This window comes from Zingiber officinale, chromosome 3A (assembly GCF_018446385.1).
Source record: "Zingiber officinale cultivar Zhangliang chromosome 3A, Zo_v1.1, whole genome shotgun sequence".
Lineage (NCBI taxonomy): Eukaryota > Viridiplantae > Streptophyta > Magnoliopsida > Zingiberales > Zingiberaceae > Zingiber > Zingiber officinale.
In genome coordinates, this window is record NC_055990.1 from 28,741,378 (window position 1) to 28,767,868 (window position 26,491).

The window sequence follows — 26,491 nt, forward strand, 5'->3', positions numbered from 1 at the left end:
ATCTACATCACTCACATCCTTCCGCATAATTTGTTACATACCCAGTAATCGCCTTTATAGTCCACCCAATTACGGGTGACGTTTGACGAAGCCAAAGTATGCAACTCCTTATGTAGGGAACCATGGTGACTTTAGGTTCAAGGACTAGTAGTCATACTAATAGCCACATGAGAAAGTATATGACACTCATATAACGATCCATGATATTTTCTCATGGCGGGTCATTCAGTATACATTCTCCAATGCATACCCATGTGTCAACTTGATATCTCTATATCCATGACTTGTGAGATCAAGTTATCAAGTTGACCTATATGCTAGTCTCATTGCATTAACATTGTCCCTGAATGTTAATACTTGACTAGGAATGATTAAGAGTAGCGTTCCTTATATCATCTCACTATCGAATCAACCAATCGATTGATATAGGTAAGAACCTTCTACTCAAGGACGCTATTATACTTAGTTATTTGGCACCAATACAAGTAAGTATAATAACCAAAATAAAATCCTTTATATATATAGGAATATGATACAATGAGTCCATACAATAATCATCATATGATTTGGCTCTAGGGTTCTAACTAACAGCATTTAGCGTCGTAATCTGGCTTGAGTCTTTTGGTGTTCCTGCACATCTGGTTTCATGTAATTCAATAGTAGAAAAGAGTTCCTCTAGGGTACTTACCTCCAAGTCCTTTGAGATGTAGTAAGTGTAGATTATTGAGGTCCATTCTGGAATCTTGGGAAAGGCATTGAGTGCGTAGCGTATCGTGTCCCGGTTGGTTACCGCTTCTCCGAGGTTTTTGAGTCCGGTGATTAGTTCTTTTACCTTTGCGTGTAGATCGGCTACCTTCTCACCTTTTTCCAAACAGATATTTGTCAGTTTGTTCTGAAGAATATCTCTTCTTGCAAGTTTGGCTTTGGATATGCCTTCGTGGAGTTCCAGAAATTTTTCCCAGAGTTCTTTGGCCGACGAGTAACTTTCGATGCGGTTGACTTCTTGAGGCGGCAACACACTTAGCAAGTGATATTCCGCACGATTATTTGCTACCGAATCATTTTGTTCTTTCTTCGTCCAAAGACTTTCTTCTTTTTCCTCTCCATTTTGATTAGTAGGAGCTACAAAATTATAATTTATTATTAAACGAATTTCAAAGTCTGTTTTTAGAAATACCTCCATACGACATTTCTAGTGTGTGAAGTCTCCCTCAAATTTTGGTGGAACGATGCTTAGTCCGGGCATTGGTTGCTTTGCTTCGGTCGATGGTTAGTCCTTCTAAAGCGTCCTCACTCTGATACCACTTGTTGGTCCCTTTGAAGGTCGGCAGGAGGAGAGGGGTGAATTGCCCTGCACAAAAAAAACACACCCTTCTTGGACTTCTTAAACTAACACTTGCATAAATAAATAAGAGTAATAAACTAAAAGAAGAGGCACAGGAGTTTACTTGGTTATAATCGGGGAGGTTGTTAATCCAATGAGAATGAAGCGCAATAGATATCTCCTTTCAGGTGGAGAAGCCTCTTACAACATTCAAGCACAAAAAAATAAGAAGCTAAATTAACAATGAAAGTATACAAGTGTTGTAATCAGAATTGCTTGTCTTGTTGAGTTTCTTGGACCAAAACTATATTTATAACCTTGGTCAGGGCGCTTGGAAGGGTTCCAGGTGCTTGAGAGAGAATAAAACTTTATCCCTTCTCGCATAGATCACGTTTGACCACGATCTGGATAACATCCAAGTCTGGGCGCCCAGAAGGGTTCCGGGCGCCCGAACCAAGAAAGTCAATAGCGTTGATTTTTTCGATCCGAGCCCTCTGCTCCAGTTCAGCTCGCCTCGATCTGAGTCTTCCGCTCCGACTCCGCTTGCTTAGATGATCTCGGCCATCCGGAATAGGGCTCACCCGAACCCAAATTCCGGCCTTCTCCTCGAGCAGCCTTCCTCCTCGATTTCTCATCCCTAGAACGTCGCATACGTTCTTCGTGTCCATCGGTGTACTCTTTCGCGGCACCTCGTCCCTCGAACGCACCGAGCCCGTCGACTCTCTCCCTGTGTCGTCCTTCTCGTTAGTCGCGTCTTTCGCTCGACTTTTTGTGCTCCTAAGCTCCTGCACACTTAGACACAAGGGTTAAACTAAATAGGACCTAACTTAACTTGTTTGATCACATCAAAATAACCTTAGGGTTCCAACATGCCCTCTCACACGGGATCGTGTATGTACTTGATTTATTCTTTCTCAATAGCATGGGACAGTCACCGCCAGGCCAGGGTGACGAATTTCACCTTCTATAAAAATACAATCAAATAATTCATTAGAATTTTAAAGTAGGTGGTTGTAACGACCACCCTTCTTACTACTACTACTACCTAAGAGTGACCGTTATTTAACTACTAACTCTACTTAACCGGTATGATTAAAAACCACATGGAAACCCTACAGAAAAATTTCGGCAAAATTTCTCCTGTACCGGTGACCTTAAACTGATATACAGACACTATATACACAGCCACAGGCGGCTGGAACTGATGACAAATTCTCACGCAGTTATATAAGTGTCAAAACCAAAAGAAAACTATACCAGAAATCACTACACAAGATTACAATTCATCTTCTATGTCCTAATAACATCAAAATAACATATATCATCCCAATTACTAAAATGCGGAAGCTTAATAATGAAATACAACTTCTTACTTCCTAGTTTTCTTATCATCCTAAATAAATAATTTAATCTAGACAAATCCTTAACTAAGTCCCAAGGCTTCCATAGTCCTGGCATCATACATCCTTCGAACACCTCCTTGTCGTCTTCCTTTCTATATCTTTTCCTTTCCTGTATCTGCGGTAAGAGGAAAATGCATCTATAAGCAAAATGCTTAGTAAGCGCTATCCTACTCACAAAAACTCGATATGCATGTGAATATACTGAAGACTAAAACTGAATGCTCAAAAGGAAAACTACTCATGCTCAGCTACTAGTAAAAGAAACAAACATACTGAAATGCTAAACATGTAAAGCTACTCATGCTCAGAAAATAGCAAAGAACAGTAAGCTAATCTAAATAACATGCTAGCATAAAAGAAAACTCAACTTGCTGATTTTAAAACAAAGTGAAACTTAGTTCATCTGTTCTAAACTTATTCTTTAATACTTTATATTTATGTAAAACTTACTTTACTTGTTCAAAAACTTATACTTATAATACTTCAAAATAATAATCAACTTCTTCTTGGGCCCGACAACTGTACTTGCTATGCGCGCATCCCTAACTAGACCCGAGATAGCTGGTCCCGAATCTAGTAGAATTTACTAGGTTATCTAAACCTAGGGACCGACTATGGGAGCCCAGCCCAAGGACTACTGAGAGTCCTGCATACTAGGTTATCTAAACCTAGGGACTGACTATGGGAGCCCAACCCAAGGACTACTGAGAGTCCAGTACAGTGCCACTGATAAAAGTAAAATACTTGTTATCTTTTAATACTTCTAATATATAATGCCTCGGCACTTTCTTTAGCACCTTGTGTGTCAAAATCCCTAAAGTCTTGACTTCGGGATCTACTTAAGGCCTTGGCCTTTTCTTTCTTTTCTTTATCTTTCTTATACTTGTTCAAGTAAAATACTAGCCTTTTCCAACATGCTACAACAGATTTAAAACCAAGGAAAAACAAATCTGAAATCTTCAGGCATGCTACAGCAGAAATAAATCAAAGAAGGAAAGATCTGCGTTCTTTTTTAAAAAGGAAAACTACATACACTTAGAGAGTAGCTGTTCATGCTTGTTGAAGTAGCGAAGAAACTACAACTGCAATGCTAATAAACGGGCTGATCATGTTTGTTAAAAATAGCCAATGAAAACTAGAAAATTTGCATATCATACAAGCTTAAACTAAATCTAAAACTTATTAGAACTAAAACCTTAAATCTTGCTACATCAGAGATAAAAAAAAACAAGAGAGCAAAGGATGCATGCTACTCATTAATCTCTAGCTATTCCAAAGTTGTACAGTGTAATCCGAAAGCAACGGAAAACCAAAACTACAACGTGAACTGATATAGCTGTTCCTACTCATTGGAGCTACATAAATTTGAAATCTGCATGCATAAAAACTAATAAGGAAGGATCTATATCGAAAACTAAACAACTGAAATATTAACAGCACAAAACCACTCTACTGCATGCTCGTTTAAAGGCCTATTCCTACACATGGCAACAAAGAAGAAAATCAAATACTAGGATGTTACATGCTCTCATTTCCAAATCTAAACAACTAAATCTGGTCTTATGGCAGCAAGCTTCAAGATAAACCAAACCTAAGTCTGTTCATGTTATTCTAATAGCAAGGAGAAACATTATAATTCAATACTGCTCATGCTCTTCTAGTAATAAAGAAACTACACATGCTTAACTAATAACAAATAGGAAAGTCCAACAACATGCTAAATCATAAGACTAAAGAATCTAACTCACATGCCTTATATTCAAGAATGCAAATATACGGCAGCAAAGGAATTAATAACCAAGCTAAAGCAGCAGAGGAAATCAACCAAGCTAAGACAGAATAGGGAATTTAACCAGCAAAGGCAGCAAAGGATTAACCAAGCTAAGGCAACTGCTCTAGATACCAGCGGAGTACCCTAACCAAAACAAAGTGTTTCCTTCTCCCTTTCCTTCATGAAGGCCACGACAGAAAACATCCAAAACCCCCAAATTCTCTCATCTTCATGGTGTGACTCAGAAACAAGCAGTAACAAAAAGGAAACAAGGTCCAAAGCAATTAAGCACAAGCTAAACAACAAAACCCCATTCTCTTTCTTTGAAGCACACGGCAACAAATTCACACAACAATTCCACAGCAAAACTCGAAACCAAACAAGGAAACACCAAAACGAAATCGAAACAACTCTTACCACAGGTGAGTAGCGACTTACAGCGTGTTCTTGGATTCAAACCGAGGAGGAAAAGGGGTTCTAGGGTTCGGAGACGGTGAAGATCTCGGCGGCTTCTTGGTGTTTCCGAGCTCCCCTCGTCGAGGTGGTCACGCACGGGTGGAGACCGGCCGAAAAAACCCTTCGCCGGCGCCGGAGATCGAGCCCTAACGCCTGCTTCTTCGCTTCCGCCGCGAGAGAAAAAACGCCGTCGAGAAAGGAGAAAGATTTCCGGGTTCGGGAAGAAAAGAAACCTAAGTCCTCTTTTAAACTAGGGTTTCAAATTATAACTCAAATATTATTCGGTTCGAGTTTTACTAAGAAACATTCGGCTGGTCTGTTGGTTAAGCGAATCTTTGCTTAACCCAGGTTTCCGGTTCAAACCTTAACATGAATATTTTTTTGTCGAAACTTCCTTCGTTTAGTAAAAATACCAAACGACCTTCAAAAATTACATAAAAATACTCTAAAATTTTTAAAAAATCTCTAGAATTTTTCTATAGCATTTCTAAATATTTTTAAGAACTTTTAGAACTCCTAATGAAAAAAATTGGGTCGTTACAGTGGTATGATCATGGGAGATTTGGTATGAAATCCAAATTTCATACTCTTCCTCTTTATTTTGTATTCTTCTATTTCTTTCATAGTAGCATCATGACTTAAATGCCGGAGGAATCTCATCGAGATGACTATTAATATCTTTTGATGTGTGTTAATCTATGTAGATCTGGTTACATTATGAAAAGAAGATTGGTCATCGAGGTCCAATGATGTCGTATATGTAAGATAAATAGGGTGAGAATTCTTTACAAATTTGTTTGTTTACACTGAGGATGGATAAAAGAGGAATGCATCATCTTCGGTGAAAAATGATTCATAATGGTAAGAAAATAAAGAGAACTCTGGAAGGAAAGGGGGAAAAAAAAAAAAAAAGAGAACTCACGATGAGAGAAGAACTCAAGCTCATGGTGGCTTATGACAATGCTTCGTATTTTAATCATCGCACCTTTCCGAAGAGACAGAAAGAACATCGGATCGTAAATGCATGAAAAAAGTAATTCAAAATCAATCCGCGGATTAAAAATCTATCCTTTTTCTAGTTTTATATAATCATCCAACGTCACAATAAAGTCAATGTCTAGATGAGACCCACAAGCTACCAAACCCAACCAAACGCCCCAATAATTATTATTCTAACTCTTCCACCGATCCAACCACAAGCTCCTCCTCATCGCATTGATTCCCAAAGTTTGAAAAGTCCAATCGCAGTCGCGGATCTCCTTCCTTGCCATCGCTGAGCTGTTCCTGCTATTTTTTGGTCGCCGCCTTCTTCTTCTTCGATGAAAGCGCAGCTGAACAGGCTCGGAAATGGAGGCGATCCGGCAAGGTACGGTGTGCTGGATAGCAGAGGGAGGAATCCGGTGGCCGCCGTCTCCACTCACTCCGCCGTGAAGCTGATCATCGCCGCCTTCGTCGGCCTCCTCTTCCTCGTCTTCCTCATCTCTAACAATGCGGTGAGGGCTAATTATCTACATCTCTAGCATCGCCTTGAGTTCTTTGCAATTTGGTTTTGGTATTTTGTTGCAAGAGATTTGTCCCAAAAATCGATGAAATCGATGCCCTGTTTTTTTGCTTCTTTTCATTTTAACTTTAATTTTTAATCTATCAATTTTGATTTTAAGCTTTGAGGCTTATTTTTTATATAATTTTATTCTATGAGAATTGGCATTTTAATCATTAAATTCATGATTAAGGCAACTTAATTGATTCAATATTAAAAAATAATTGTGCTCAGAGCACAAGGAAAGGAAAGGAATCTCTCCCCAGTAGTTGGACTATCATGCTCAAATTACTTAAGTTTAATTAATGTTTTGGTGATGCACTCAATCATTAACCTAAAATTTAAAAATGTTCCCCTAGACTTGGCCAAAGTAATATTCATTTTACCACAACATTTTACTTTAGTTGTAAGTTTAGTCCTTGCTAGATCTTGAATACAAGAGCAATAAAAATAAAGTCTAAAAAATGAAAAGGGAAAAAAATATAAAGTTGCAAAAATAAAAAGTAAAATATCTTAACCAAAGATAGATGGCAATTGAAGGGGAGGAAAGTGAATAAAAGCCCAACTACCTAACCATTGGAAATTATTATTTTAATATTTGATTCTTTCAGACGTGTCGTCCACATATGAGGCCTTGTCAAACCGTTGACTAAAATTTAAAATTATATAAAACTTATTAGATAGTTTATAATCTAAAACTAAATATGCAAATGTTAGAATATTTATGTTGATAAATTTATTGAAATCTAAAATCAAATTAAAACTTTATAAAAATATGATTTTAATTTATTTGTTTGAATTTGATTTGTGGTAAAGACTTTTAGTTGGAGCGATCAAGGAGGAGATCCACACCCAAAACTCACATTGAACCAACCGATTGAACCGGATTCAAGAAGACCCATCACGTTGGTCTGCCCGAACCAACCGGCCCGAACCGAATCGGCACCGCCCGTCATCCAATGCCGGGGATCGCCGCCCCCTCCTCCTTACGCCGCCCGCCTCCGCCCCTCCGCTGCCTGCCCCGAATACTTCCGCTGGATCCACGAGGATCTACGACCATGGAGAGAAACTGGAATCACCCGCGATATGGTCCTGCGATCGCGCCCCTTCGCGACGATCCACATGGTGGTCGTCGGCGGCCGCGTCTACGTGCAGGAGTACTTCGGCCGCGGCCTGTCGCGGAACGTGTTCACCCTGTGGGGTATTCTACAGCTCATCCAGCGGTACCCAGGCCGCGTGCCGGACTTCGAGCTGGTGTTTAATTGCATGGACATGCCGTCGGTGAAGGCGGCGGAGTACAACGCTTCGACCGGCCCACCGCCGCCGCTTTTCCACTACTGCAAGGACGACAAGACGAGGGACATCCTCTTCCCCGATTGGTCCTTCTGGGGATGGTAATACATCGCAATTTCATCTCCCATGATCAAAAGATCATTTTTTTTTTGTTTGATTTCGATCAAAGTCGAAAAGAAAATCGATTTTTTAGTCTAAAGGAAATTAGGGTCACACCACTAATTGAACTAATCTGGCTTAACCTTAATGGTTAATTTGGAAGGCCGGAGACGAACATAAGGCCATGGGTTCCCTTGATGAAGGAGATGAAGGAAGGCAATGCAGAGGTGAAATGGACGGAGAGAGTACCGTATGCTTACTGGAAGGGCACTCCTTTCATGGGCGGCACCAGGCTCGACCTTGTCAAGTGCAATGTGACCAAAGAACGAGACTGGAATGCTCGAATCTATGCACAGGTACACATTCAGTCAGCTTGGAAATTTTGTCGACAACAACAATCATTGCTAGATTTTCCTCAGTTTATTTGATATCCTTTGATAGGATTGGAACAAAGAATCGAAGCAAGGGTATCACCGGTCAAATCTGGCCAGGCAATGCCACCACAGGTAAGGAATTTGTTGCCTCAGTTTTCTTCAGGCAATGTGTTTGTACATTTGCTAACAAGAGGTTTTGGTGCACAGGTATAGGATTTATGTGGAGGGACTTGCGTGGTCTGTGAGCCAGAAGTACATCATGGCCTGCAACTCACCGACGCTCTTTGTTGACACTAAGTTCATTGAGTTCTTCCAACGTGGCCTCATGCCCAGCCGCCATTACTGGCCTGTTGCTGTGAACAACAAGTGCAGGGCCATCAAATTCGCTGTTGACTGGGGTAACGCTCACCCGGAGGAGGTAATTGCACAAGTTGGATTTCGAGATGTGAAACAAGATTTAGCTAAATAGATTTGTCGCAATGAATAGCACATGACAGATGGCTTTTTATAGGCACAAGCTATGGGCAAAGCCAGCAGTGATTTCTTCCAGGAACAAGTGACAATGGATCATGTTTATGATTACATGTTGCACTCAATTACAGAGTACGCCAAGCTTCTGAGGTATCAGCCTAGTGTACCAGAAGGCTTCACTGAAGTTTGCATGGAGTCTTTGGCCTGCCATGCTTCAGAGAAGACCAAGGAATACATGTTGGAATCCATGGAGAGGTGGACAAGTGACACAGAACCCTGTGCATTAGATCCACCCTTTACTTCAGACGAGCTCCAGAAGCTGCTCGAGACAAGGGAGAACAATGTGAAGCAAGTGGAGACGTGGGAGCAGCAAGCTGGGGAGGAACAAGGGAACAAGAACTAGCCATTTCAATGCTTCCACATCTTTTGATAAAGCCATCAAATTTGAGGAAATGAGCTTCAAGTTGTTCCAATTGGAAACTGAACTACTGCATGAGTCAGTGTAGTTGAATGGAGAATAAACACCATATGACTTGGGAGCCTTCTTTTAGCCATTTCCCCCCCTTTTTGGTGATTACCAATAACGTTGGCACTATTCTTTTCGTGATCTCATTCTAATTGTATGACATGGATTAAGATTGTTTTGGTTTCTGTGTCTTTCAATCTGCAAAAGTGTATTCGTTAGCTGTAAGAGTTGAAAAAGAATGTCTTGATGAAGACCATGTGTAGAAATTCCTCAGAGTTAACTTTGCAAGAAAAATGAAAGGTGAATGTAGCAAATGCAAGTAAACATGACCAGTGGAAGGCCCTTGCATTGATTTATCAAGGTATCTATATTAGCTACTAACCATTGTTTTTGTTAGAACAGGAAGATGCAGAGAAGCAGACCAGAAGAGAACATGGCGGCAAGTGTTCCAATATCAAACTAGCCATTGCCATCTCTAATTTTGCTTTATTCACCCCAACAGAGTGTAAGTGTCCCTTAGATCCTCATTCTTCTAGTACTGCCATTTTTCTAGTGGATTCTTTTGTTCTTTCATGCTTGTAAATTTGTGAGTTAACCACGCAAGTTATAAATACTGATAACATATTTGTTCCATCAGTATTTTGTTCCTATGAACAAGAGAAGCCATTAGGTACCACAGATAGGAGTGGTTTAGTAAGGTATATCAAAATTTAAACCTTATACTAACATCGTACCGGAAAATTTAATATAACAAAAATTCATACCAACAACGTATCAAATTTTTGGTATGATATAAATTTCATATCGTATATAGTTAAATTTCAATGTCGATACAATATACTGAAAATTTTGATATAAATCTTATACTTATATCAAAAATATTGATATGATATTATATTATACCGAAATTTTTAATATATTATTAAATTGGTATGGTTCGGTATATTTCAATACGGTACATGTGGTATATCAAAATTTCAGTATTTTTCCTCACCTCTAATAACAGATAGATGGAAGAACAATAAACTGTATGCAGGGATATGATATAGCATAACTTTTGCTATTCGCTTCTATGTAGATCTTTATATATAGATAAAGTTTAGTGAACTGAATACTTTATGCAGGGATATGATATAGCATAACTTTTGCTATTCCTTTAGCTTCTATGTAAATCTTTATATATATAGATAAAGTTTAGTGAGATACGATTTTTAGCTGAGAAATAAGTTTCATGTTGTTAATATGTAGACCTTTATCTAAGTGTTCTATGACCTTTGGTTATCTAATAAATTCATGACTCATGAATCATTCGCTGATGGAGTGCAAATCATCCATATCTTTTCTTCATTCTCATCATCCAATTGGTGAGGGAACAGCTCGAAGATTATTTGGCTGAGAGTTTTCTATATGAGGTAAACTAAGACATAACAAAATTGAACACTATGTTGAGAATAATTCATACATATTATCAGGAAATTCACTGTTCACCTTGTTTAATTATTTAAGTTTGAGTAAAAAATTTGAGGCACTAAACTTAGAGGAAATGATACGAGACAAATATAATAGAGTGGAAGTTCATTAATTGCATTCACCAAAACAATCACTATATCTGAAATTCAAGTGGAAATTCTCTAATTACCTGAGCAAAATAATCATCACATCATTATCTATTTATCTTGAGGTTGAGAATGTTGACCATCTGTGTAAAGAATGGATTGGAGAAGGAAAGAAATTCAAAGTTAATAACAAAAAGAAAGGTAATGGAAAAAAATAGAAAAGAAAAAAATCTCGAAAAGAAAAGAAAAAACTAGAAAGACAACTAAAAGAAAAGAAAAAACAAGAAAGACAAACTAAAAGAATGAGAATGAAGAAAAAATTAAAGCGTCGGGGCCGCCACTTGCTGCCCGCGCACGAGGCAACCTCACGTGCAGGTCGACACTTGCGGCCGCACGAGGAGATCCTAAACCGGTAAGTTCGATCCAATCTCTATAGGAGGGTGGAACATGAGTTGTCTTCTGTCCGATTTAGATCGACGAGAAAATTGATCAAAAATGATCCACAAATGGATTATTAAATCCATCTGCACATTAAGTAAATCGAAGAAAAGAACAAAATTTATCCTGCCAAGTAAACAGGGTTACGTGCCTGTAGTTCGAGATCATGATCATCAACCGATACAAGAGGGATTATGGAAAGAAAAATTCAGGAGAAAAACTTAGAGATTTTGTTGATGCTAAATGAAAATAGATCATGGCATTTTTGTTTCATTTTTGTCTTATGCGCCGGCCCTGGCCGCCTTCGCGGGCTGCACGAAGAACTCCGCCACTACCCGCCGTTGGATCTTCCCCGTCGCCGTCTTCGGCAGCGAGTCCGTGATGAACACCCTCTTCGGCACCTTGAACGCCGCCAGGTTCTTTCGGCAATGACTCACCACCTCTGACTCATCGACCTCCGCCCCGTCCCTCGGGATCACTGCGCAATTTATCTGCAGTCACTGCCGTCCGTTAGCCAGCCGGCGGAGCTGATCCGATGAGAGAAACTATAGGAGGAGTTGTGGCGTGGCTTACCTCTTCGCCGTACTTGTCGTCTGGCACGCCGAACGCCACCGCCTGCGCGATGTTCGGGTGCTCCAGCAGCACCGCGTCTACCTCGATCGGGGAGATCTTCTCGCCTGCGATCGTGGTTAATGGGAGATTAGATGGGATGAGAGTGTTCGACGAAATGAGAGGGGATGAAGTGAAGGTGTACCTCCGCGGTTGATGAGCTCCTTGATGCGGCCGACGAGGTGGAGGTAGCCATCGCTGTCGAGGAAGCCGACGTCTCCAGTGTGGAACCACCCGAAGGCGAAGGCCGCCTTGTTGGCCTCGGGGTTGTTTTTATAGCCCTTGGTCACGTTAAGCCCACGGATGCAGACTTCGCCGGGCTCGCCCGCCGGCCGGCGGCAGCCTTCCTCGTCGAGGATCGCCATCTCCAGACCTGCAGGGGGGCCCACGGCGCCGGGCGTCCGCGGCCCGTCCTCCGGGAGCGGATTCGATGCCATCTGGTGCGAAGCCTCGGTCATCGCGTACGCCTCCAGGACGGGAGCGCCGAAGGCGGCCTCCAAATGCTCGAGGATCGCCGGCGCCAGCGACGCGCTGCAGCTCCGGATGAAGCGGAGCTTAGGGTAAGCTGGCTCGGGCCGGGCGGAGTGGCGATCGAGCAGGATCTGGTGGATGGTGGGAACCGCGGTGTACCAAGTGGCGCCGGAGGCGACCATGTCGGCCCAAAATGTGGAGGCCGAGAAGCGACCAGCCGCTGGGAGGGTCACGGAGGCGGCGGCGGAGAGGGAGGAGAGAAGCGCCGCCATCAGACCGTGGACGTGGAACAGGGGAAGTACGATCACCGTGGAATCCGCCTCGGTGAGCCGATACACGGATTTGATGTTCTTGACCGACGCCGCCAGGTTGAGCTGCGTAAGAGGCACGCCCTTGGGGCGACTCGTCGTCCCGGAGGTATGAAGAAATAGCGCGACGTCCGAAGGATCATTGATGCGGCCGGCGAGTAGGGCGGCATCATCCTCCTCCCCGCCAGGGAGGGTGAGCTCCAGCGCTCCCGACGCGTCTGAGAGCGACGCGGCGGCGCGGGGGATCCCGAGTTGCTCCGCTGCCGCTTCCGCGGCCGCGTTGCCCTCCGCGCTCGTCACCAGCAGCTTCGCCTCCGAGTCGGACAGGTAAAACACGAACTCCTCTTGCGTATAAGCGGAATTGAGCGGGATGGCCACGCCGCGGGCCCGAATGACGGCGAGGAAGACGATCACGAGCTGCGGCACACAATCAAATCGACTAATCAGCCAAACCAATTAAAGATCAAAGAACCATTACATGGGAGGGGAACAGAGCATACCTCAACGGTGTTAGGAAAAGAGAGCGCGACGACATCGCCGGCACGGACGCCGGATGCGGCGAACCGGGTGGCGGTGGCGTCGACGAGTTGGTGGAGGCGGCCGTGCGAGAGCTCGAGCCGGCCGGGTACAAAGACGGCCCGGCGGGAGGGGAAGTCAGCAGCGGCCTTCCGGAGGACGGCGGTGAGAGTGGCGAACCCTTCCATGATCACTTCTACGCCAACAAAGCAATTGCCAAACGAGCGACGGCGACGATATGGTGAGCCGACGGCGTGAATAAATAGGGCACAGGCACTCAGGCAGGGACGGAGTCAGGAACCAGGGCGAGGGGGAGGTATGGTATGGACATGTGTCGTCGGGCACGGAACCTCCTCACTTCATACCGGTGGGGTTAAAATTAACCTAAAAAAAAATATTAATAACATAAAAATATATTTTATTAATTTTAAATTTTGAAAAAAAAAACTAAAATATCTTGAAAGTATCTATTTTTTTAAAAAAATGTGTTGATTTTATTTTATTTACTTGAATTAAAATAATTATTAAAATTTATTTATTTATTTATTTTCTGAGAGTCTCGTCTTGGCAAGGGGCCATGCATGGAAGCCGTGCTTAGACTAATATGAAACACAACAGTGTCCTGATTTAATACGAGTATCTCGTGCCATGTAAAAGTAGCATGGACTTCAGCGTTTTGTTCTACACGTCGAGTGGAGTTTGGTCTTCTGGTGCACAGCCATTTAAAGCCTCTTCTACTTGGCTTCAAGCAAAAGACGACAATTCAAGTAGAACCTCCACCGAGTGCTGCCTCTTCTTCTTCTTCCTTGTTTTTGCCTTTCTTTTCTCCTCCATGGAAAATGAAAACAATTCAAAGGGCCCGCTGCTGCAAACCGAGGACCAACTTGTACATTTCCTCTTGTCTTCTGCTCTGACTTCTAAATGCTTTCCAAAGTTCAAAAAAGGAGCGTGCAGTGTGTGTTTTCGGCTTGTGCATGGGTATGGGCTGGCCTTGTCCAGCATAAGAATAACAACTCAAATGATGATCGAACTTCGATATTAGTTGAGGAATTGGATTTTTATTCATCGAATTGAAGGTGTTCTGACTCATATCTTTCTTGATAGTCGTTAGCAATTCGGTACAGGAACATCGATAGAGACATTAAACTAATTCCTCATAATTGTTGGCGGATTGATTTATCATTTTGAATAAGGTTATTCTATTTGAGACGGATTTTGTTGCTTATACGATATTAAGATGTGATTAGTAATATCAATTGAGAAAAAGCAAATCTTTTCACACAATTTGATTAATGAAATTTAACAAGTAACATGTCTTTAAAAACATGTTAAAAAGTACCATTAATTTTTATCTTGTATCTTATTAACAATGGCCATTAATTGTTTCTATTACATTTGAAGCAGTACAACTACAGACTCCTGACGTATTCAGTGCATTGAGAAGAAGTATCTTTTGCAGCCATTTATATTAAGCACCTTATCCATTGCATTAGATATGAGATCACTATTTAGAATTTTCATTATTGGGATCTTCCTCTGCGCTCTCTTGAATTCTTCCGGAACCAAAGATGTATCTCTTGAACGACGACTCTGCTGACTCAATAGCCCGCTTGATCTGAAAATTGAAATCCATCAAGCTTGTGACCACATCAACAGAGAGATCGAAAGGAAATAGAACTCTAATTTATACAAAAATGTTATGGTAAGGGCAAATGAAAAAAAGTGGAAAATTGCACTAAAACCATAACAAAGAATAAAACTATGTTAACGACTTCATCAAAACTAATCTTAGTCAGACTTCCAAATAAGGGATAAGATCCACAAAGCCAACCTCAAATAGTGGAGAATCATAGTTTCGTTATGTGAATCTATAGATTATATTGAAACGACAATACAAGTCCACAACTTTTTGGTTGTTCCCATCACTAATTCGGGGGTATGGTGTAAGCCATTCCATAGAAGCTAAGACAGCCAGACACCTCTCATTAATGTCCAAACTTGGGTATGATATGTGTTCTATGTTAGTCTTTATATGCACCACTGATAGAGGTATAAACTGACTAATCAGTGTCAGAGTGTCAATATCTAACATTGTAAAAGAAATAGATAAAGAGTCCAAGTATTAAAGGTCTGCAAGATCATTCTGTCGAATTTGCTTAGGCTATGATACATGCTAGCGCTAACAAAATCTTTTTTGTCTTTTTGATGGTTCTGATCACCAAATCAAACCAACACTTAAGGTAAATCCTTCACCACGCCAGCAACCATGATGTTTCACTTCCACTCGTAGGACCCTTGGCAATGACTTTAAACACACTCCTCTAAGAAGATTGATGGTGCTCACACAAACCTTTACTTACTTTTATCAATATCGAGAGGTTTTGGCTTCTCGGTTCATTGCAATCTCATCCTACATTCCTCTCTTCAGCCAGAAGGCCTTTTCCTTACCACATTCAAGTTAGTTGGGAATGACTCCTTTGAGTTCACATTGTAAATGATAATGTCAATATTAATGATCCTCAATGAGTATATCCACATAACAGAATTCCCACCACGAGTCATGCCAAATAATTCAATCCTCATCACATATATACTAGAGAAGTTTTGGCTGGTTGTCTTCTTCACTTGTGATGTTCCATAAGCACTAATGCACTATTAGACACGTTCGCCTCCACCGATATCATGAGACCAAAGCACAGCTAGAAATCAGCTGGATATGACATGTTTAGATCTAGTTCAATAAATTTTTCAAGACAAATCTTGTTATTCTGTAGCTTATTGGATGGCTCCCTCACATGGCACACCAGCAATACTTGTTCATTTAGGTTTTCATGCCATCATTCAATGATCTTTCAGAGGTGATTCCCTCAACCACACTTAAACTTTGTTGCAAAAAAAAAAAAAGCAAACTTTGCATCTCTAGGCAGCAGAAAATTTTCCCAATCACTACACTACATACAACTTGAAAAAAAAAAGTTTTCTAAAATTTTGTTTCTCTAGATATTTAACTACGCATGAGCTTAAAAAAAATCTGAGATTCAGACAAAGATTAAGCGACAAAGAAATTAGAGAGGAAAAAAACTTCAAAAAAGGAGGGTTCAAGGGTTCCTAATGAACTCACGGGGAGAAGAGCGTTGTCTTGGGGGACATAGTCGGCGGTGAGGAGGAGGTATGCGGCGGTGGCGGTGCCGACCATGGCGGTGCGGCGGATCAGCTTGTCGGTCCTCCGATCTATCGCCATCCCTCCTCTTGCCAGTGGATGCGACGCGATGCTTCTTGCATACGACCGAGAAGGTTCGAGTTCGGAGGCTTAGAAATCATATTGTTTTGTGCTAATTGTATTATAAAATTTATATCAATGTAAATTTATATAAAATAATTTTAAAAACAACTTGTTTATGTGATTGGAAACTATACGATGCCAAAGTTCACCATCCAGATACCAAGGATTCTAAAACAAGATGTCTGAAAAAACAATTCTCAATTGCTCGATCCCTGAAACGTCATTTCATACCAAAAAAGGAAAAAAAAAATCTATCTAGTAGATCTTTGATAGATACAGAACCCTGAAGGTGCTGCTTCCAACCTTGGCAGACGTAGAGCAATCACCCTTGCTCTTGTTGCCAGATTTACTAACCATTTTCGCAGAGTTTTCATCCTTGTAGTGTAATTAATTCCAGGTTATAACAAGGTTAATTTCACACCTGCAAATTCATAACCGAAACACTTCAGTTTAAAACAAAATCATTCCATTATATTGTAATGGTTGGTAGTTAACAATTCTAACTACTCTTTAGAATCCCAACACCCCTGAAGTATCACAGTCATCAGGAACTCAAATGGTATTTAGCAACAACAAAACAGCTTTTTGGAATTAAAAAGCAAGAGCAGATCTACCTCCCATAAAGAAAAGCAAAGTGTCCAAAGGATTCACAAAAAAGGCAGCAAGAGGACTTAATCTGACCTCTTGAGTAGCCCATGCTGCCGGGCGGGCACCGGAGATGTTGTTTCCTCATGAAGTGTTGCATCTTGATGCATTCGCGGTTGGCATGCGAGACACCTTTTTCTTTCTTCCTATCCATCTCGAGTTGGAATTGCAAATTTATCAATTCCATGATTTGTAAATGAGTTGTAGAACTTCAATTGTTTCATAGACATCTTTTAAGTAAGATAACTTGCTATGCAAAGAATAAAAAAGAAGAAATCCATACACAAGGAATCTGCATATAAACAGGAATTCAAGGTCTCTAAGGTCATCAATTTTTTTTTTTTGTCAAAAATGCGTAATGACCTTATAGAATTTAAAATCTAGATAAGTAAGCACATAAGACATTAGGAAAATTCTAAGAGCAAAATGATGCCTATTAACGTGAAATTGAGGTGTCTAGGTTAGTTAAACACTTTGGGTAAAAAAACTTGACAATGGTCAATCAATTGGATTTGAATCTAGTCAATTGAAATTGCTTGGGTCTCCTGTTTGTTATCAAACACCTTTAGCCATATTTAGCCATAAGTATTTAATGAGCTTAGAAATCTCAAAATCATAAAAACAAACATGCCCAAACTCAATGGAATACTAGGAGTGTAATAATATTCATTTGATACAAATTTGAAGCCTTTAGAATCATTTAATATTTTTGATAAAAAAATATTTGACAACTAACAAGTTCAAATCCTTTAAAAATAATATTGACAAACGCAAACAAGCACCAAAATAATAAAAAAATGTCAGTTTGATTTGAATCACATTCAATTGATCAATTGAAAATCACTCCCAATCAAAGCACTACAAAAAAAAAAATAAACATTGAATTTTTGGGACGAATTTTCAAAACAAATTCATTAAAAGAAAATTACGATGAATTCTACGACAAAAAAGAATTCGTCACTAATCTACCGTTGCTAAAGTTTGCGACGAAAAAATAAAATTCGTCACAAATTTCACAACGAATTTTATTTTTCGTTGCAGATTTCATTGCAAATCTGCAACGAAAAATAATTTGTCGCAAATTTTATAATCTTAAATCTGCGACAAACATATATTTTCGTCACAGATTTACGATGAATTAATTCTCATCCCAAAAAATGTTGCATAATTGCGAATAAATGCAAGTAAAAAAACCCTATTTTCGTCGTAGATCTACGAAGAAAATAGAGATTTGTCGTAGATCCACAAAGAATTCAAATTCGTTGTAGATCTGTGATGAATTCGGCAACAAATTCAATTCATTGCAAATTTGTGACAAGTCTGAATTCGTCGCAGATCTACGACGAATTCTACAACGAATTCAATTTGTCACAGATTTGCAACGAATTCAACTAAAATCATTGCTTTTTTCTCTGCATAAAACTTCGCACATTTGCGACGAAAATAAATTTTTGTCCCAAATTTGCGACGAATCAAGATTCGTCGCGGAGTTGGGACAAATCCATATTTGTCGTAAATTTGCGACAAATCTAGATTCGTCGCAAATTTACAATAATTTTACGATAAAAGTTGTTGGTTGTAAATTTTGTTCCAAAAAAAAAAAAAAAATCCAACATCTCTTCAATTTTTTCTTTTACCCTGTTTACATATCAAACATACATCATAATCAATACATCCAATTAAACATCCAACACATCCAAATCCAACATTCAAACAAGTCATTCAAAACTAAATACATCCTATTCATACACAAATAAACAACATCAATGCAACAACAAGTTTAACAAATTATTATATCCAATCATATAATCACAAGGCATCCAAAGCGCACAAAAAAAAAAAATACAAATTGTCATATCTCACAGGAGCTTCATTCTTCTGTGCTTCTTTTTCTACATCAAATTACAAACAAACAATAAATAATATTTATAGCTAAAAAAGAAATGTATCTAACATATCAATGACTAAAAACTTAAATAATCATCATAATATATATATAGCCAAATTTGTATGGATTAGTAGTAAGCAAGTCAAAAATATACAAAACATGACATAACATGCAAAGTATTAAGGTAAAATAAAAATTGATTCTTGATAGGAAATGCATATAGTAAAAAATGTTTAATGATCCTTACTGTTTAAAATAACAATAAAAATGAGCATACATAAACTCATGTAAATCCAAGGAATGGAAAGATATTCATTTGATGCTAAACATAAGTATATAGAATTATCAAATACTTTTGTCAACAATGCTTAACGACAGGATCCAAAATCTTTAAAAAAATGAATATTGACTTATTCATTATACTCTTAGAAGTACAAAAATTACTCATTTGGCATAAAATATAAAATATTTGATGATTATACAGAACTCAAAATCTAAAATTATAAATATAAACATACTCAATGGAAGCCCATGAGTGTAATAATTAATGCCTATATAACACAAATTTGAGGCCTATGAGATTATCAAATATTTTTTTTTGTCAAAATGCTTAATGACCCTATAGAAATTTATATCTAAAAAAAATAAGCACATAGAGAATTAGAGAAATTCTAGGAATGATATGATGTCTATTTAACATGTAATTGAGGTGTTTAGGTTAGTTAAACACTTTTCGTAAAAAAAAATCAGTCAATTTGAATCTAGTCAATTAAAGTCACTTCCAATCTCCTGATTATCATCAAACACCTTTAACCGTAAAAGTGTTTAACGAAATCTCTAAATCTAAAAAATAAACATGGGCAAACTCTAAAAAAAACATATAGTAAGATCATTTGAACGGATTTGAGGTCTTTAAAGTCATTTAACTTTTTTTTTACAAAATGTATTTAATGAAAATCCAATAAAAATAAAAATTGCAAAAATATAAATTTAACATAAATATGAGATCGCTTTGGTAGTAAATTATGCTAATCTCTAATTTATGTAAATGAAAATAAATTATAAAGTCAATTTATAATCAAAATTAAAATTTTTCTTCCGCCCGTTAAAAATTTAATCCTTTTTTCTATTATATAGAAAAGTTGTCATCCTGATTAGGACTCGGTGGGGACAAATATGAGATCTCTTAATTGAAAATCACAATTCCAATCAATTGAAGTCCAAATTGTCTCACGCGGCACGCGGCACGCGCCGCACGCCGCGATGACTGACATTATTTTCACGCGGCGCGCCGCGATGACTGACTGAGAAATATCTGAACGGAGTTGAGTAAATCAGTTCATTCCCGCGACGCCGTTAAATATTCCATATTCTCCTCCAAGCTCTTATCGCTCATCAGCCATCAGCAATGGGAGTTTCAATGGCTTCTTCATGTTCCAGAGAAACTTCACCCTTGCTCTTGCTCTTCTCCTTCTCCTTTTCTCTCTTTCTTCTCTTCTCCTCCGCAACGTCAACAGACACAATCTCCGCACATCATTCTCTGTCCGGAAACCAGACCGTCACTTCCAGAGGCGGCACGTTCGTGCTAGGCTTCTTCACGCCACCAGGTAGCACCGGCACGACCTCCTTCAACTACTACATCGGCATCTGGTACAATAATATCTCAGAGCTCACCCCCGTGTGGGTGGCCAACAGAGTCACTCCAGTCACGGAGCCAACAGCGTCGGAGCTTAAGATCTCTGACGATGGCAACCTCGCCCTGCTAGACCAGTTCAAATCTATCATCTGGTCCACCAATGTCACCGCCATCTCATCCTCCAACTCCACAACCGTCGCGGTCATCCTTGACACGGGTAATATCCAGCTCCGGGATGAATCCAACTCCTCTCTCGTCTTCTGGCAGAGCTTCGACCAACCCATTGGCACTTTGCTACCCGGAGCCAAGTTCGGGATCAACAAGATCACCAAGAGATCCCAGCGCCTCACGTCCTGGAAGAGCAAAGTCGACCCTGCTCCCGGAATCTTCAGCTTCGAGATGGATCAGGAAGGAAGCTTTCAGTACTGCTTTTGGAATTCGTCTCGCACATATTGCACTACTGGGCTGTGGGATGGCCGAATCTTCAGCCAAATGAATGAGTTGCCTCCCGTTTACATTGTCAACTTCCAAGTAGTCAATGAAACAGATGAAAACTACTTCACGTACACTGTCATTGATCCCAACCACTTGACGTCCAGATATGTGATCGATTCTGAATACGGCCAGATCCAGCTACTGACATGGATTAAGAATTCAAACTCGTGGCAGCTCATCTGGGCTCGACCGAGAAGCAAATGCTCCGTTTATGGGGTCTGCGGGCCTTTCGGAAGCTGCCATGACCTCCCCACGCCATTCTGCACTTGCGTTAAAGGTTTCAGGATCAAGTCTCAGACAGATTGGGGTTTGGGCGATCGAAGCCAGGGTTGTGAGAGGATGATTTCTCTGCAGTGCAGTGGCCAGAACAATTCTGAAGAAGATGGTTTCTTTAAGATGGAAAATGTTAGATTACCTGACAACTCCCTCAGTTTGGCCATGCTTGGGAGCTCCCAAGATTGTGAACAAGCTTGCTTGAGTAATTGCTCTTGTAATGCTTATTCCTTCAGCTCCACTGGGTGCTTTGTTTGGCATGGAGAATTACTCAATCTTCAGGAAGAACTTAATGAGCTTGATGCAGGCATTCTTTATCTGCGCTTGGCTGCCTCGGAGTTGCAAATTTCTGAAAACAACAAGAAGAGAATGGTAGCACACATCTCCTTAGGGGTCGTCGCTGCTGTAGTTTGTTTGTTCATGATTGGGGGTTTCGTTTGGAAGCGAGAGAGGAGGAGAGCCATCCAAAACTCAAAAGTTGTGCAGAATTCTTTGGTCTCCTTCATGTATGATGAGCTGCGGATTGCCACCAAAAACTTCTCCGTAGAGCTCGGAGGAGGGGGATTTGGATCCGTGTTTAAAGGGTCGTTACCCGGCTCAATTGATATCGCTGTGAAGAAGCTTGAGGGTCTTTACCAAGGCGAGAAGCAGTTCCGAGCGGAGGTGAGCATACTAGGAGTTATTCAACATGTAAACCTCATTAGGCTAATTGGCTTTTGCGCTCAAGGGACCAAGAAGTTGTTGGTCTATGAGTTCATGCCATGTGGTTCGTTAGCTGATCAGCTTTTTCGTAGCAACTCGAATGTTTTGGACTGGAAAACAAGATATCGAATTGCTATCGGAACTGCAAGAGGATTAGCTTATCTTCATGAGCAATGCAGGGACAACATCATACATTGTGACATTAAGCCAGAGAACATACTATTGGACGATGCACTTGTGCCAAAAGTAGCCGATTTTGGTCTAGCAAAGCTCGTCGGAAGGAACTTTAGCAAAGTTCTCACAACCATTAGAGGAAGTAGAGGGTACATTGCACCCGAATGGATTTCAGGTATGCCCATCACCACCAAAGTAGATGTTTACAGCTACGGAATGATGTTGTTCGAGATTATATCGGGAAAGAGAAATTTGGTCAGTGCAACAGAAAGTTGTTTTGAGTTCTTTCCATCAGTTGCAACAAGCAAACTCATTAATGGAGATGTCAAAGGCTTGCTAGACCACCAGCTCGAGTGCAAAACTGACTTGGGAGAACTTGAAATAGCTTGTAAATTGGCCGGTTGGTGCATTCAAGATGATGAGAGTTCCAGGCCAACGATGAGTCAAGTTGTTCAAGCTCTAGAGGGTAATCTAAACATCAACATTCCTCCTATGCCCAAGTTTCTCCAACGCCTATCTGACTCTTGTGCCGACAACATCAATTCCCCTGGAAACTTCTCTTCAAATCAGAACTCCAACTGTCGTGCCTCTTCAACTGAGATAAACAATGCTACAACTTAAGCACTAGTTCAGACAGAACAAAGATATGCTTCAAGTCCATTTGTTATGTGATCCCATCCAAAAGCGGTGAGAGATGGAATGCCGGTGAGGTGACTAGAATGTGGATCAAGTTATCATGACCTATAGGGAGAAGAAGGTGAGCTGTCTATCTTCTAGGTTGACTGGAATACTATACCTCCAAGAAAAGCCAAAAAAAGGAGACCAAATGTGCCAAAAAAATCTCCTGTCCATGACATCTGCAAGGCTGCTAGAAGGTAGACAGAGCGTTAAGAGGAAGACTAGGGGCGCCTCAGCTTTCCACTTCGATGTTTGATGTCAAAAATGGAGAGATAAATAGTGTAGGAGAATAATAAAATATAGATGTATGTAATAAGGAGTATCTAATGTACCTTAATCCATAGGGGCATGACTTTTTATAGCATGAAAGAGTTATGCGTCACATCCGTGGCTGCTATAAGAGGTGGTGCATTTCTTAACAAGATGTGAATATGTTATGTCAAAGGTATCAGAGGGTCATGCCACCCATATCTTGCATTGTGGAGATCTTTTAGGGATCACGTTATGCCACATATACTACTCCACATGTTTGGACACTGATATATTCTGACAACTCATGTACTTTGAGAACCCAAGTATCTTAACAACCTATGTATTTTGACAACCTTATTTGGACCTAGAGAGGCACTACAATAAAAATGAGTTTTCACAATATGCAATTATACTATCCGCAGTACGCATTGCATGCTGCACAACTCCATGTTGTTAAAAGTCACAACACATTCACAACGTATGATCGTGCGTTGCGATAAATTACATTCGCAGCACGCAACTGTGCGCTATGGTAAATTACATTTGTAGTGCACAGTTGCGCATTGTAGTTAATATCATTCACAGCACGTGACTATGCACTACGGTTAATTGCATATAAAATATTAAAAAAATATCTCACATATAATTATTAATATGACACAATTATCACTATAGGAATAACTGTGTTACAAACACATAAAAATAAAAAAATATCATATAATTTTTCTTTCCAATAGAAATAACCCTATTACAGGTTGATAAGGTAAGAAAAAAATTATAAGCAATAAGCCTTTCCTCTCCGTCTATGCCTCTCTAAAGTAGTATAAATAGTTTATAGTCCACATTGATTTCTAATTGTTATGTTGGTTCTTCTAACTCTCCTGCATTGAAATACATAAATAGTCATAATATTAATAGACTACTTAATTCTCACAAGCTAGCATTCATGATCCGTCAGGCAAGCTCATCTGACAAGCCCATACTAAGGTATGGCACAGAACACGTGTGCACCTCGGTATGAGTGCACATGCCTCTTCACAGCCCTATATAAGGGTCCTCACCCTTCACCGGAGGTACGCGCTCTCGCATGTTGGAGCCTCATATCTGCTGTCTGCCTGCCTGACTTGAGCGTCAGAGGGCAGAAACAAGATCGCCGGAGCTCCAAAGCGCAGAGGGCAGTAGCAGAAGTCGCGGAGGCGAGTGAGGGGGAGAAGGAAACGAAGAATTTATAGGGTGAAGGCCGGGCGGCCTCAACCGTCGGATCCAGGTCACAGGAATCAAAGCATGCATCTAGCCGTCCATTTCGAATTGCTTCGATCACGTCAAAATATCATGCTACCGCCGCCGTACACCGATGACAGTGCTCCACGTGGCATTCAATCATTCGGAGCATTTAATGAAAGCGTGCTCAACCTTGATGTCGAAGATTGGCGCAGAATACGAGGAGATCTGGCGAAGACCATTGTTGATTAGCTTAGGCTACCTCTACGGTTGGCCGAGCGGATGATACAAGCACGGAGGAACCGCTCGGCCGGATTCTTAGTCCAGTCAATCGGGCTATTCGCCTCCTTCGACTAGACTTGAAGGGGAGGCAAGTGATCCGGTAGTAAGAATGGGGGACCCCATTTAGCAGAATCAACGCCACGTGGAGGTCGAAAGGTAAAAGGCCAACCAGAAGCTTGGCCGAGCTGATTATGATGGTGACGACCGGCTGAAGCTTCCGAGCGGAAGCGAGGCACCCCGGCGGGGAGTCGGGGTTCCGACGCTCATGATGAACAGTATAGTAGTGCCGAGAGGATGACCCGCTCGGCCGAAGGAATAAAGTATCAACACTGCGAACAGTCCCGAGCACGCGACCAGGAAGCTCCCGAGCGGATCAGCACATCCGACCGGTCGGACGTGAGGAAACCGCCGACCGGTCGGACGCTCGGCATGGAGACAAGGACAGAAACATCCTCTGACAGAAGGTGATACGCAGGATCTTAGGGCATGGGCTCCCTGTCCCATCGGAGACGTGCTCAGACTGTAGCAGTAAGGGGTCAGGCAAGCTCATCTGACAAGCCCATACTAAGGTATGGCACAGAACACGTGTGCACCTCGGTATGAGTGCACATGCCTCTTCACAGCCCTATATAAGGGTCCTCACCCTTCACCGGAGGTACGCGCTCTCGCATGTTGGAGCCTCATATCTGCTGTCTGCCTGCCTGACTTGAGTGTCGGAGGGTCGACGCCGGGAACCCTTCCCGGCCCGACTTCTGTGCAGGTTCGCCGGAGATTCGTGCGACCAGACGGAGGCCTACATCCTTGACTAGGAGCGCGTCGCGTGCCCAGCGTCCTTTGGTTCGGTGATTCGGACAGGATCAATTCATAAGACTAGTCTCACCAATATCTAATAAATAATACATTAGAAATTTTTATTTTTCATATCCAAAATCTACTTGAATATTCAAAACTTATTGGGCTATTTTATAACAAATAAGAAAAAAAATATAAATTAGATGAAAATTTACAGTGATCGGATTGAATTCCAATAGAATTGGATACATGGCTATAAAATTTGCTTGCAGTTTTAGAGACACATCAGGGCAATGACGTCTTGGTGCAATTTTTCTGAGTTAAAGTTGACTAGGTTGATTAAGTTTAAGATGACTCAAATTTGAGTTTTGATGTTTGACAATATATGAAAATTGTAGGTACAATTATCCATTTGGAGATGTTAGTCAAAGTTTGACCAGTGTAATGTGAAGAAAAGTCAAGTAGGTTAAGGTTGACCGGATACTTGACTAGGAAGTTCTAACTGGAGGTTAGTCAAAGGCAAGTCCGACGAGAAGGTTAGCAAAAGAAGGAAATCCAAGTGGGTCAGTGTTGACCAAACACTTGGCGGTGGAAAGCCCTAGTGAGTGAAGCTAGGCAGATGGAAAATCCTAGTGAGTGAAGCTAGGTGAAAGTCTTTATGAGTGAAGCTAAGTAGTTGAAAGTCCCAGTGAGTAAAGCCGAGCAGTGAGAAAATCCTGGTGAGTGAACTAGGTAGTTGAAAAGCCCTAGCAGATTAAAAATTCTAGTGAATGAAGCTAGGTGAAAGTTCTAGTGAGTGAAGCCAGGTGAAAGTCATAGTGAGTGAAGCCAGACAATTGGAAGTCCCGATGAGTGAAGCCGAGCAGTGAGAAAATCCTCATGAGTGAAGTCAAGTGAAAAACTCTAATAAGTGAAGATAGGCAGTGAGAAAGTCCTAGTGAGTGAAACCAGACATGCAAAAATCTAGGTGGGTCAAGGTTGACCGGACATCTGGTGTTTAGAAGTTCAAGTGGGTCAAGACTGACCAGACACTTGACACGAGATGAGAAGTCCAAGTAGGTCAAAGAATTGATCG

The 26,491-nt window shown here is 40.8% G+C and overlaps 3 protein-coding genes across 3 annotated transcripts; 2 read left to right on the forward strand and 1 right to left on the reverse strand.

Moving 5' to 3' along the window:
- The first annotated feature begins 6,121 nt into the window (after positions 1–6,121).
- Positions 6,122–9,529, forward strand: LOC122051583 (O-glucosyltransferase rumi-like). The gene is made up of 6 exons (XM_042612776.1): positions 6,122–6,447; positions 7,311–7,888; positions 8,050–8,242; positions 8,328–8,392; positions 8,468–8,678; positions 8,772–9,529. The coding sequence occupies exons 1-6, from the start codon at positions 6,274–6,276 to the stop codon at positions 9,132–9,134; spliced, it is 1,584 nt and encodes a 527-aa protein (XP_042468710.1). The 5' UTR covers positions 6,122–6,273; the 3' UTR covers positions 9,135–9,529.
- Positions 9,530–11,311: 1,782 nt separating this feature from the next.
- On the reverse strand, positions 11,312–13,797 carry LOC122051584 (probable CoA ligase CCL9). The gene is made up of 4 exons (XM_042612777.1): positions 13,080–13,797; positions 11,946–12,996; positions 11,765–11,868; positions 11,312–11,682 (listed from the first exon to the last, which is right to left on the reverse strand). The coding sequence occupies exons 1-4, from the start codon at positions 13,281–13,283 to the stop codon at positions 11,473–11,475; spliced, it is 1,569 nt and encodes a 522-aa protein (XP_042468711.1). The 5' UTR covers positions 13,284–13,797; the 3' UTR covers positions 11,312–11,472.
- Positions 13,798–20,223: 6,426 nt separating this feature from the next.
- LOC122051585 (G-type lectin S-receptor-like serine/threonine-protein kinase At2g19130) lies at positions 20,224–23,404 on the forward strand. Its single transcript, XM_042612778.1, has one exon. The coding sequence runs from the start codon at positions 20,320–20,322 to the stop codon at positions 22,810–22,812; it is 2,493 nt and encodes an 830-aa protein (XP_042468712.1). The 5' UTR covers positions 20,224–20,319; the 3' UTR covers positions 22,813–23,404.
- The last annotated feature ends 3,087 nt before the right edge of the window (positions 23,405–26,491 follow it).